This window comes from Parasteatoda tepidariorum, chromosome 4 (assembly GCF_982258835.1).
Source record: "Parasteatoda tepidariorum strain Cologne lab strain chromosome 4, Ptep-v5.0, whole genome shotgun sequence".
Taxonomy (NCBI): domain Eukaryota; kingdom Metazoa; phylum Arthropoda; class Arachnida; order Araneae; family Theridiidae; genus Parasteatoda; species Parasteatoda tepidariorum.
This window is the reverse complement of record NC_141758.1, coordinates 75646103-75659418: the sequence shown is the minus strand read 5'-3', so window position 1 is coordinate 75659418 and position 13316 is coordinate 75646103. Positions and strand designations below refer to the sequence as shown.

Genomic DNA, 13316 nt, shown 5'->3' with positions numbered 1-13316 from the left:
CTTTAATAGGTATAAATTTCAAAAACCTTTCAACAGGAACACAGTCTTTTACGTATCGAATGATGAAAGTTAGCTGGTCAATATGAGACAGATCGGGCGTACTGTCAACGCTTATGGAAAAATATTTTGCTGATTTAACTTCATTTATAATTTTTTTTAGAACCTGTTTTCCCATTACTTCAATAAACTCATTACAGATATTTGCTGATAAATAAGAAATGTTACCCTTTCCAGGATTCCCAAATTTTTTTTAAGTGATCTGCAAGAAATGGATCAAATTCACTCAATAATTCCACACAACCCAAATAATTTCCATTGTTTGGAGATCCTAGGATTTCATTGTCGCCGCGAAATGGAAGCCCTCTCGATGCCAAAAATTTTACAACAGCTACAATCCGTTTAAGTACGTTTCTCCAGTAATCCACTTCCTTTTGATGTTGAGATAATAAGTCTATATCTACTCTACCAACCGCTTTACTTCGTGCCAGATAAGTCATCATAGATTGCTTATGCGCTGGGCTATTTTCATGTGTTAAAATTATGTGATTAATATGCTTCCAATCATTACATCCGTTCCGAGAGCAAAGATTAACATCAGTTGGGTTAAATAAGCAGCATGAAAAACAAAATACAGAGCATTTGGAAGGCGAATACAGCAACCATTTTCTTTCGGCGCTTTCATTGTTCTTTAATTTGCGAATAAATAATGCTTTGTTGAAATATCTCGTTACTAATTTATTACCATCTTTGTATGTTCTGGATGCCTCGGAAAAGTCAGAATCTTTATTTTGAAAATATACTGGTCCCTTACGAATTAAAATTTCGCGATTTATTTCAACAAACTTTTCGTGAAAATAATCGGCGGGATCGTGCGATATTAATTCTTCTGTGTTGGAAAACTGCTGTTCAATTGACACAGTTGGAGTTGTCGGTTTTAGTGAAGTCACTGAAGTCGTTGCACTTTCGTCGTAGGAATAGTCGCTTTCTGATTCAATCTCTTTTTCAAAATTGGAACATGAAGGTTTAGAAATTCCCGCAATTTGTAATTGAGCTGAGTCATCATGTGGAACATTTATGAGTTGATTGCTACTTACAGAAGTTTCTCCAGTAGTAGTAGTAAAATATGATGTTAATTTTGGTAACTTTTCAATTACTTCTTTCTGATGTAGAGCTTTTTTCCTTTTTTCAGATCCACTAGGATATGACCGTTTCGACATTTTATATTATAATTCACTATTTAATTAATTTTATAACGAAAATATTCGCTAACACAAAACAGACAAAACGACGATTTAATCAAACAATACTATTTTTTTTATCAGAGCTCGAGCACAGTCAGTAACAAACTAACAACTACAAACAAAACAAACGCCACAACATCGCAGACAAATACTTGAAGGGAATTCCCGTTCGTCAAGTCAAACGACGATCGGGAATCGGGAATTCCCCTTTTTTGTCTTTGGTATTACGAATGACGTTCGAATAGGTTTCTTTAAGACATAAACCACACCGCATCAAATAATTCTTTTTTTAATTTAATAATTTTTTTTTAATTGTATTCTTATACTTACATATAGGTATTTAAATTAACCTAAACATACTAATATCGGAAAAACTCATTTTTGAGAGAGAGTGGAGTATTATACCCTGTTTATTTATTAGTTTGATCTTTCTTTTTGACAGATGTCAAATCTGAAATCGATATAACTTTGCAACGACGAACAATATCTTCTTATTTTAATAATATTAAAAATTGATAATAATCATAAGAATAGACACACAACATAAAAGTACCTGTTAAGGACTCAAGCATTTTCCGAAAGTCTTAAGTGGTTTTTATTGCTTCGAGGTAAAATTTAAATAGAAAAACTGAAAACAATGGTTTCTTACCTACCCAATGTTTTTATGTCCAGTGCAATAAAATTGATTGACGAATGAATTTATTTATTTTGAATAGTTTAAAACATACATACAGACACATATTTAGCCAACACATTTTTTACACCAATAGATATTTTCTGTTTCCCATCACTGACCCATCTGTCAAAAAGTTCAAGCTATGTTGTACAAGGTATAGCTATCCGCATGCGGCAAACTAAAGCTAATATAATAAGCGTAGGTATTGTAGTAAGTCATTATCATCAGATTTTTCAAAATTAATGTTTTTCGGTAATAATGTATCGGTTATCATTTGGTAATCTGGCAGGAACTAGGGGGCCCCATTCGATCGCGGGGCCCTGGGCACGCGCCCATAGTGCCCAGTGGGGAAGAGGGGCCTGATTATATCTGACTTAATTGGCTACGGTTGTACCTAACCACATATTCTTCTTCTGAATTGCAAGTACCCAACTGTTTTTTAAGAAGAAAAGGAATTTATTGGCATCATAAAATATAAAACGATATTGAAAGAAATATTTCTTTATTTGAAAATGATTTTTCATTTCATTTTCAATTCGCAATATGCCTCTAGATGGGATTAGTGTCTTCGTCGCCGTCAGGAACATACGCCCCTGAGCACTTAAACCGTTTGACTCCATGTTCATTTAATTGAAAACAAAACTTTCGGGTATTTTGTTTCTTTAAATGTGTGTTTTGATCAGGAACTTGGAATTTTTAAATATTTTTTTGAACGATTTTTTACAATAAATTCAAAATTTCAATTTAAAAAAAAAATTTTTTTTTCATCATCTTTGTTCACTGAAATATAGTGAGTATAAAATAAAATGAAAACTGCTATGAAATTCTTGACTTGCATTACAGATAACTAGCGCCCAAAATGAGATTTCACAAGTAAGAATCAATAATATTTGCATCCCTCACCCTGCTAATTCAGTTGAAAAGCAGATTCAAGAAATAGTGGAAGATATTTAATTAGACCTTTAAAACTTCATTTTTATGTCTGGTCGTTTGGTGCCCATAATAGATAACAGAACACCTTAATAACTTTTGTTGTTCTAATGATCAAATTCTCGCGTACTTACATATAATTATAATCGTTTGCGGGTCTAGCCTAAAATATGCTAATTAATTAATGCAGACGACACCCACAGTCTGGAATATATATTCCCAGTAGTTTTGTCAAGAGTGATGGAAGTGTAGCTCTCTAATTTTAATCTCATTTTTTATGTATTTCGTTCTAGTTCTAAAACAATTTAAACGCATTCAATACAAAACTTTTGCACAGTTAAGAAAAACCCTTTTATCAAAACTCTTTTATTTTTTTTATGTAAAAAATAATTTTTAAGATTTTTTTTATTGTTTGTCATTACTTAATTTAATATTTGCCGAAAATATTCTAAATTAAAAAGCATGACATTTTACATGATTTTAAACGATGTAATTTAAGATGCTTAAATGCAACATTTCAACAGAAGTAAGTGGTCATATAGTTCATAAAAATGAAAATTTCAAGCATTCGAAAATTTTATTACTCAGAAACTATATTCGACAAACTTGGTAAAATTTGTAACTTCAAAAATACACAACTTAAAATGTATAAAAAATTTCCATATTTTACAATTCAAAATTTCTTCGACCTTCTAAATTAAATAAAAATTAATCGTAAAAAATTATTTTTGGCATGGAGCTATCTTTGGATCAAATATTTTTATGACAGATGGCAAAATTTCTGTGATTAGCTTTAATAGTTTCATAGATATGATGAAATAAGCAAAAATAGGATTTAAATTAACTATACCAAATTTCAGACCTCTCACCTCTATTGCTACCATAATTTACATATTGCGGCTACCCTCCATATTTTGAGGACCAAGAATGTATATTAAACGAATATATGAAGACAAAGGGAGAAACGCGATTTAACGTCCGTTTTTCACAAAAATGACAATTGAATCGCCATCACGCCATCAATTGCATTTTGAGGACGACAAACTTTTTTGAGTATTACTAATAATAACTCGAAAAATCGGTTCTCCTCCAGAGTTATTACACAGTAAAGATGAGTCGTGCTATGGAAAAACAGGCGCACTTACGTCGCTTGTCCTCAGAATCATCTCATGAATATAAACAATTCTTCCTTCTTGATCTTTATATACGTTGATAAATATTATTGTTTCTAATGCATTTGAAAGTACATTTTTGTGTCTAAAATATTTTCTGCATAAATTAATTAACAACTTCTCGAACCATTAATGCTGTACCTTAGTGCGTAGAAATCCGATCATAAAAACAAAAGATATGCAAGCGTACCATTTTTCACTTTGCGCACTGTAATGTGCGAAAAATAAACGGAAAACCATGAGTAATTTTTGATCTAATGATCGGATTTTTACATTCTAGAACTCAATATTTATGGTTCCAAGGATGCTACCTCAAATATGCAAAATAATCAGTGCAGACAAATGTGCAAAAAAATTAGAAAAGGTATTTTTTAAATTCAATATCTCAGGAGCTATTATGCCAAATTTTGCTAAATATGATCAAATTTTGTCAGTTAAAAATTACATTCTCTAAAATTATGGAAATTTGCGTGCCTTTTAATTAAACTTTTTTTTAATATTATTAAATAAATAATAACAAATATTACTAAAATAAATTTTTTTACATGGATTAGCTTTGGATAAAGGAATTTTATAATTGTGCACAAAAAGTTTTCAATGAGTTTAAAAAATTCTCGAGATGTGGCGATATACGGCAAAAAATAAAATTAACTCAAACTTTGGACCGCTCTCCTGACCAAACTATTGGGAGCATATTTGCCTGAGTGCGAGTGTCAGAAATGCGAATGCGTCGAAAAAAAGTATGTTTATTCAGAAAAAGTACGTTTTTGTGCCTAATCTTGAAACTTAAAATATCGTCTGCGTTTATTAATTAGCATGTTTAAGGTCACCCCCTTGAACCATTAAAACTGAGTCCTAGAACGTGAAGATTCGATCACTAGAATAGAAGTTATTCAGGGTGGTCTGTTTTCTTTTTTCGGTCAAGACTACATTTATCATTTTTCTATTTTAAATAAAATTAGATATTCCCTATAAAACTAATTTTTTCATGGAATAAAGTGGTGTGTCATTTTTCTTTTATTTAAGTAAAATAATTGATAATTAAGTAACCTGGGTGTTAAAATTTTCTAGGATTGTCTAGTTTCTTTCTATCATCACACAAAAGGCAATCCTGTGTATAAATTTGAAGACGGAAATTTTGATGACTTCTTTGAGCTTTTCATGAAAGGTGAAGTCGATTGTGGCGACTATTTTGATACACTGCTCTCCTGGTATGAACACAGAAACGACCCAAATGTTTTATTTTTGACTTATGAACAGCTGAAAGAAGATGCAAGAACATGTATCTTAAAGATTGCAGAGTTTATGGACCCAAAGTACAAGGTATACAAAACCCGTATGTTTACTTTAAAGTATAACTAATTCTAGGGCACTTATAAATCATTTCTTTATAAATTCTCCAGTAATTAACAATTTCACACCACACTTGAGCAACACAACTGTAAGAGAAATATGGACGGAGGAGAAAAACATCAAAAAAAAAAGAAGCTAAGTGAAGCACATTTAATGTTTATAAATAAACTGGTTATTAGATATCAACTCTACTTGGCAGTGTCTTTCAAAATATGTTAAATACAAGGCCTTTGCCCAATTATAATGGGAGCAATATAGTAGGTCTTACATTTTCAAACAGATTTCTTCTGATAAGGTATACAACTGATTATACAATCAGCATTCTCAAAAAGGTTATATAATCTTCTAAATGTCAGTAGAAAAATGCCTTGATTTTCTTATCTATGCAAGACGAATTTTTCAGGATTACTCATATTGGTTGGGGGAAGAAAGAAAAAAAAAAAGAGAGATGCAAAGTAAATTAAGTCTCCAAATTTACTAAGTATATAACTATTACTTTACATTGAGTAAGAAATCTGCGAAAATTTTAAAAGTTATCAAATCCCTTTATTTCTTAACTATCTCGATAAGGTTTTTGTGTTGTCAAATTATAGATTTTCTAGCTCGGTGGATACTAAATACATTAGTTTAAGACAATGGCCTAAATAACAAACCCGTGAAAAATAACAAGAGTTACAATAAAAATATTTTTTTCATTTATAAGATATCTATTAATCTCCTTATAAATAATAATTAGTCATTAAAATTTGAATATAATTATTGTAAGATAGTGTGAATTTCATTTCAATGTGGTAAGTGTATATGTTTCGATTCTATTCAGTACCTTTTAAACTATTACTAAAATTTGCCCATTGTTCTTAAATCAATATTTATGCAACCTGAATTGTTGTCAAAATTAAATATATCACTATTGAGGTAAGCCAGGCTTAAACAAAAATCAAAACTAGTAAGTAGTAGTACACTGGATAAAATTCTAAAGTGTTTACAGTAATCGTTTAACATATCCTCTCTTTCCTCTTGCTTTCAAACAGGATCTGATGTTTCCATCACCAAGCTCCTTCAATAGAGGAGGATGCAATCCAATATAATTATTCTCTATTTCAATAGAGAATAATTATATTTTCCACACCAACCGCCTTCAATAGAGAATAACTAGATTTTGATAGCGTTTCATTTCCCTTGTTTAAATCCCAATTAGGTATTATACAAAATATAATGTGCGTCATTTATAAATATATATTCTAAAAACTTATATATTGATCTTTGTTCTTGTGAGACATCTTAAATATATATTGCTGACAATACTTTTTACAATGATCCCATGAATATTTTTCTGTAGGAAATGCTGGATAAAAATGAGAAGATATTGGAAGATGTGATTTATCATAGTAGTTTTGCCTTTATGAAAAAACATTTACATAAACTATTGACCGAGATAGCGGACATTCCTAAAGAGCTTATAGATAACAATCCAGATATACCACCTGGACTTAGGGAGCTATTGCAGTCATCACAAATCAAATCAGATGGTACTAAAATGGATTTTGTGAGGAAAGGTATTGAAATTATCTTCAAAAACATTACAGAGTAGATTTCAGAAAAACCAGCTCATTTATACTTACTAATTTCTTTTGGCATATCTATCATATATACAACAATTGGCAAACATATAAATCATATTGTAAACAAATAATGATGAAAAGAAAATGATTTTTCTGCCATGTTGAGATTATAAAAGAGTTACTTTTAATTACAAGAATTAATTTTAACTATAAAAGTATTTTTTTAAAAATAGTAACAGACTCAGAAAAAGGAGGTCTGTATAACTCTGCAATAAGTACTCAATGAAGTATTTGAACATCCTTTTAGAGTGATTATCTATTACACACAATTACTTAATTTCATGTTTTTTTATTTTTTTTTATTTTAAGTACTCTGTATAAAAAAAATTTGAGAATAAGAGTAGATTTCATTAAATATAGTCTCATGCATTTTTTTCATTTGGAGATAAAGTTAATCATATTTAATTCTTTTTGAAAAGATTCAGTTATCAGAGTTAGAAAAATAAATTGGTGCTTGCTAAGTATGTTATTTTGCAAAGAACATAACTTTTTATAGGTGTATAAATATATGAAAAGTGCATGAAATTTTCAATTACTCATTAGTTTGCAGTCTGAAAAATTAAAAAGAATTTATAATAATAAAAAAAAAAGATTCTAGTTTCAGAAACAACCTTTGCGTCTAACGAATTTTTTTCAAAATTTGTTGATGAAATTACTTTATTTTTTTTAAGAAATCAAGTCTCCACAGATAGTAAATAATTTCTTGCTTATGATAAATGTACATGATCACTAATTATAATTAAAACCTTCATACTGTTGCCTTTTCTTTTATAAATTGTGGAACATTTTTCTAATATATTTAATTGCAGGTATTGTTGGCGATTGGAAGAATTATTTTTCACCCGCGCAAAATGCAAGATTACAGAAGAAATTTGAAGAAAGAACAATTGGTACAAATATACCAGAATTGTGGAAAGATGCAATGTAAATTATGAATATGTTTTAATACGATGCAAGTTTCAAATAAAATTTTTGGAACAGTTCTCTCAAGTCATTTTAACCAAGGCATTGCTTCACATAAATTTAGAAATAAATAGAAATTTTTTATCATTCATTAAGTTTTAAACATTAAATAAAAAGAATGTAATTTTTTTTAAATAAAAAGTGTATTAGCAGGGCGTTTACTCTTTTGTCAAAGTGAAAATTAAGGACTTTTCTTGAAAAATTAAACAGCTTAAAAACAATATAATTGTTTATTAAGAAATATATACATACCCACAGTGACATTGCCAATTATTTAACTTTCTCTTAAAATTTATGATAATGCAAATACCGATATAATTGTGTTTATTACCAGGGTTTGCAAAGTGGGTCTAGGCAACATAGTGAACCCAGGCAGGTTATTTCAGGTGGGTCCCCTTGAAGAAACCCACTTTTCCAAGGTGGATTTTTTTTTCAAAATCACTGAGTTTTGCTTCAAAAGCAAAAAAAAGTTGTAAATTATTGCCTTAGAACAAAACTTCCAAATAAATGAAAATAATTTAACGTGATATAGAAATTAAAATGCATTCAAATTGTTTTAAGAGCATACTAATGAGCTTTTAATTATGAAGGAAATTTGAAGAATCTGTTCGGTGTAGAACATTGGGACTCCAAAAGACTTACGTATTTTTTTTTTTTTTTTAATATTTAGACTGATTAGAGTAATTTAAAGTATAATTAAATCTAACTACTTCATTTAGGAAAAATTTTAAGTTTTTATGAAATTGTGTAGCCTAAAATATCATTGAACAAGATATATTTTATAAATTAATTTTGTATATTATTATCGAACATAAAAAACTGCTCTTATATAATAGAACTTTTAACAGAATCAATACTACCATCTAAGCTCCATAACACTATTATTTACTGCATCTAATGCCAGGTAAATGGTAGCAAAAATCAAGAATTTATTGTTGTGAAATTTACAATTAACTTAATTATAAAAATTATATTTAATTATAAATTTTTAAGATAATAACAAATGTTATAATGTCAGGAAGTAAACTTGAAATATTTCCAGATTTCCAATGATTTTATTGAAATTGAATTAGTAGATTTAAATTTTTTTTTTCCCTCTGATTAAGTACAGAAATTGAGATTCATAATTTTTTTAAACTTAAATTTGCGTAAATAAAGAAATTTAGGGAAAATATTGTTGGAAGTTTTTATATTTTGCTGTAGATGATATGCATCACCTATTCAGTTGTTGGTTAATCTTGCTAAATATTTGGTTATGCAAAAAAAAAAATTTCTCTCAATAACATGGTTTATTTATAAGGGTACATATTAGAAGAATTAATACTAAAAAGTTGAATTAGTTTGCATGAATTTTCTTAATCAAGGCATGTTGAATTAAGTTTTATTCCAGGTAAATACAGGCCTTACTTATATTGAGGCACCTTAAATTTTTCCCCTCTTTTTCCACTAGGCTTAAAGCAATATTTAAGTTCATTACAACAAATATTTTCATGAAAATTTTAATAAGACTTTGAACCAAAATGTTTAATATGTAAGCAACTTATGTGTGCAACTAATGTAAATGTTGTTTTTCAATGCAACATATAAAATTATTTAAAAGGATTTTTTAAAGCTGTCAACCCATTTCTACAGCCAGAAAATTAGTAAGGTTCCTTAATTAACAAATACGTATAAAACATTTATTTCTTCATTATTTAAAGGTATGTACTTATAGTATTTCGTTTTATCATCCTTTCTTAATATTATTCTTAAACCATTATTATGATTCCTTTTTTATTTTTATCCTAAATTAACAGTCTAAAACTACAAGTGGTATTCTTTTATTATAAAGATAAAGTAATCCGACAATATAAATTTTTACTATGTAAAATTTAAATTTAAAAAAATACATTGAAAAATTTTATGAAACTGCATTTAAAACCATTTGTAACTTAACTGTTTGGAAATTATTACTTAACAGCAAATACCTTATATTTACTTTTTTAATGAGCTTTGTACAAAATTATTTCCTGCGAAAACTATTATTAGGAATTAATTTTACGCAGTATTAAATGATTTTGTGAGAAACATTAACTAATTCTAAAGTAACCAAAAGGGTAATAGAAATTTAAAAAAGCAAAACAGTATATTAAATTGCAATGTTAACTGAAAAAGATGATTAATAATAAAATCTATCTTTAAATTTTATTCTAATAGACTAAAAGAAAAATATTTGGTGATCTTTTTATTGAGTAGATTTAAATTTTTACGTAACTATTTGATTGTCCTTACGAAATAAAAATAATAGTATAGCAATCTAAAATCTTCCAAAGAATACTTGCAGTTACTAAATATTTAACTTTCTTGCTAGAAGCAAATCATACAAGTATTGAAATAACTCCAAGGTTTTCATCAAAACCCCAACAAATCCTGGGTTTTTGACTAAAAAAAAAAAGCTAGGTGGGCTGGGTTCTGAATTTGATTTTTTTCCCCTTCAGATTTAAAATCTAAGGATTTTTATATTTTCAATCTGCCTGAATAGGTGAGCTTCACCTTTGGAAGAAAATCTAAAAGCAATTGCAAAAACTTACAACCGCAAAAAACTTCTCCTATTTTTCAAAGTTATTTTACAATTAGAACAAACATTTATTAAAAACACAGAAAAATTGCAATACTTGGCACCCCCCTAATAAATATTTGTGTAAGACAAACCTCTGATTTTTGACTGCAAAACTACTTTATTTTTTTCCTTTTGATTTATCAAATTTATAATTTGAAATATAATTTTCAAAAACAAAGAATTTGCAAGTTTGATATACAAAATATTAAAGCATTCATATAACTGATATACAAAAATATTATAGAATAAGTTCTGATATACAAAAATATTTATTGTTACCTAAAATAAAAACATATATGTATACAATACTTGTTTAAAAAAAGTTCCACATAAAAGATTACATATCCTCAGAGTAAAAAAAATATACAAGCAATTCACATGTGCACAATGAATTTTATAAATGAAAAATATAGAAATCCTAAACTGAAACGTTACAAGATGGAAGACATGATTTATCGAAATCGTCGAAATATTCATGATCCAAAGCTGCCAATGCCGATATTCGTTTTCCAGGATTGTAAATCAACATTTCCTGTAAAGAGAACAAATATGAATCAGGGAAAAACTAGATACGATTCATTAGAATGGGTAAAACACTAATTAAAGCAAAACATATTCATCACAAAAACAGAGAATTTCTTTTTCAACATAATATGTTACAACAATTGTATTAGATAAATTTTTTCATGATTACTTTCGAGAAAAAAAAAAAAAAACTATATTAAAGTTTTCTTAAAGCAAAAATTGCTTAAAATTACATACATTCATGTAAAAATAAAAGTAAATATAACAGGGAACATTTTTAAAACTAAAAATAAAGAAAGTTACATTTTTTAAGAAATATATACATTGCAAAAAATGTCACTTTGTTAACTTCTAATTTTAAGATAGGCATTTTTCTTAGTTTTGTTAAGGCATTTTAAAGTGTTATTTATAATTTTTTTTTTCTCCTTTAAAAAAATTAAACATTTCTTTTTTTTGTTGTTGTTGCCAAAATCAAATCTTTTGACAATGCTAGGCTTCCTAAGCTTTCTCTAATACAAGAGAAGCTTACAAGCATAGGCAAAAAATATTACAGTCAAAAACCACTATAATGAACCTAGGATATAGTGAACTCTGCTATAATGAACTTTTCTAACAGTTCTTCCTTATTTCTCATTTAAGTAACGTTGTTTAATATGCTCGTAGTGAACAAATGAAAAATTAGTAGCTCGTTTATAGTGTAGTACTTTCATTGGCTGTTTTTTTCCCCTTTCTTTTTTAATTTTTCAAACTTTAAATTTGCGAGAATTGAGAAAGCAGCACATACATTCACGTTAATGTTGCAGAAGGAAAACATTTATCAAGGAAGGGAAATAGACTATTCTGAATTTTTTGTCGTGCAGAAAATGAGGACTAAAAGCTACCAACTCTTGATACAAAATTGATTAACTCTACTTAAAATCTAATTGTAGTCAGTCGAAAACTCTTAATTTCTTCAATAGAATGTAAAAAGTAATTTTTTCTTTTATCATCTATTTAATCAAGTAATAATTTTTAACCAAATGATGTAATCGTAATAACTATTTCCAATACTATTGTCAATTGCGAAAAAATAATTTTTTAAAGAAATTATATATAGTGGAACTACTGTTTATAGTGAACTTATGAATTACAGGGTCTGTTGACAGTTCATTATAATAGGGTTCAACCATACACTGATAAATTGCTAGAATGTCAGACTAATAAACATCACAGTAATAGCTAGAAAATATATCACAAAACTTTCCAATTTTTTCCTTTTTTCATTCCTATTAGACTGATTCTAGATAACTCTTGGCAGCAATATGCTATGAAAAACTCAATAGAATTACATTTTAGAAAAGATGCTTACTCTAAGTAAACTTTGTCCCGCTGTTCCTAACCGGGTTGATAGATTGTGCAAAGTATTGTTTTTCCAGTTAGGGAAGGACGTTTTGTAATCTGGCATTTCTGTCACACCAGGCCAGACATCATCAGTTGGTGTTCCCAAAGTCCTAAAAGTAAATGGATTACAATAATTAGAATGCAATTTTGAATCATAAGATGAAATTTCTTTTAAAAAATCTAGAAATAAACACGGGAACAGTTACACACAGAGAAAGAAAAAAGTTTATTTATTACTTTTTTTAACAGTTAAATATGTGAAGAACGTTTAAATATATACAATACACACACATATTAATAACTTTTTGATACGAGAAGTATCGAAAACAAACTTAAACTGATATGTGACTAGATTTTGATAACATGAAAACCACTTTGCATTAAGAAACCATAAATTATACTGAATGTAAAAAGTAGTTAAGAAAATCATAGAAAGAGTGTAAAAAATAATTAAGCAGCAAATTTTAAATAAACATTGTACTAAAGATGAAAGGTGGACAATTTCATAGAAGTAAAATAATCAAGAAAAGCAATTTAAAATAACAAGCGTACACAAAAGCAGTGTTCTTTTTTAGTGCTCTTTTAGAAAGATGTGCATAAGCTGCACTAAACAGAACCCATAATTGTATCAGGGATGAGAGTAGTCAGAAAGTAAAAAAGAGGAAATCCAAAAAACAAAAAAAAGAAAGGAAAAAAAAAAGAAAAAAAAAATATATATATATATATGTGGAGTTTGGAGCTGTTGTTATAGTATTATAGTGTAATAACTGCAAACATTGCGTCATCTACCATCTTGTAATATTAAAGAAAGTTGCATCATCCTCTTGACATTGAGAGGTGCCAGTCAGACCAGAA

The 13316-nt window shown here is 28.3% G+C and overlaps 2 protein-coding genes across 18 annotated transcripts in view; one reads left to right on the top strand and one right to left on the bottom strand.

Annotated features, from left to right (window-relative positions):
- Nucleotides 1-7976, top strand: part of LOC107436498 (sulfotransferase 1C2A) — a 148198-nt gene extending 140222 nt beyond the window's left edge. For all 15 annotated transcript variants that reach the window (XM_043050693.3, XM_071182446.2, XM_087161378.1 and 12 more), the window contains 3 exons: nucleotides 5091-5342; nucleotides 6712-6928; nucleotides 7804-7976. In XM_043050693.3, the coding sequence (XP_042906627.2) occupies nucleotides 5091-5342; nucleotides 6712-6928; nucleotides 7804-7922 (588 nt within the window). In that variant the 3' untranslated portion in view covers nucleotides 7923-7976. The remainder of the gene's footprint in view (nucleotides 1-5090; nucleotides 5343-6711; nucleotides 6929-7803) is intronic.
- A 2830-nt stretch (nucleotides 7977-10806) lies between these two features.
- The window catches only part of LOC107436497 (cyclin-dependent kinase 1), a 35710-nt gene continuing 33200 nt past the window's right edge, over nucleotides 10807-13316 (bottom strand). For all 3 annotated transcript variants that reach the window (XM_087161374.1, XM_087161376.1, XM_087161375.1), the window contains 2 exons: nucleotides 12430-12571; nucleotides 10807-11088 (listed from right to left, as the gene is read on the bottom strand). In XM_087161374.1, the coding sequence (XP_087017500.1) occupies nucleotides 10975-11088; nucleotides 12430-12571 (256 nt within the window). In that variant the 3' untranslated portion in view covers nucleotides 10807-10974. The remainder of the gene's footprint in view (nucleotides 11089-12429; nucleotides 12572-13316) is intronic.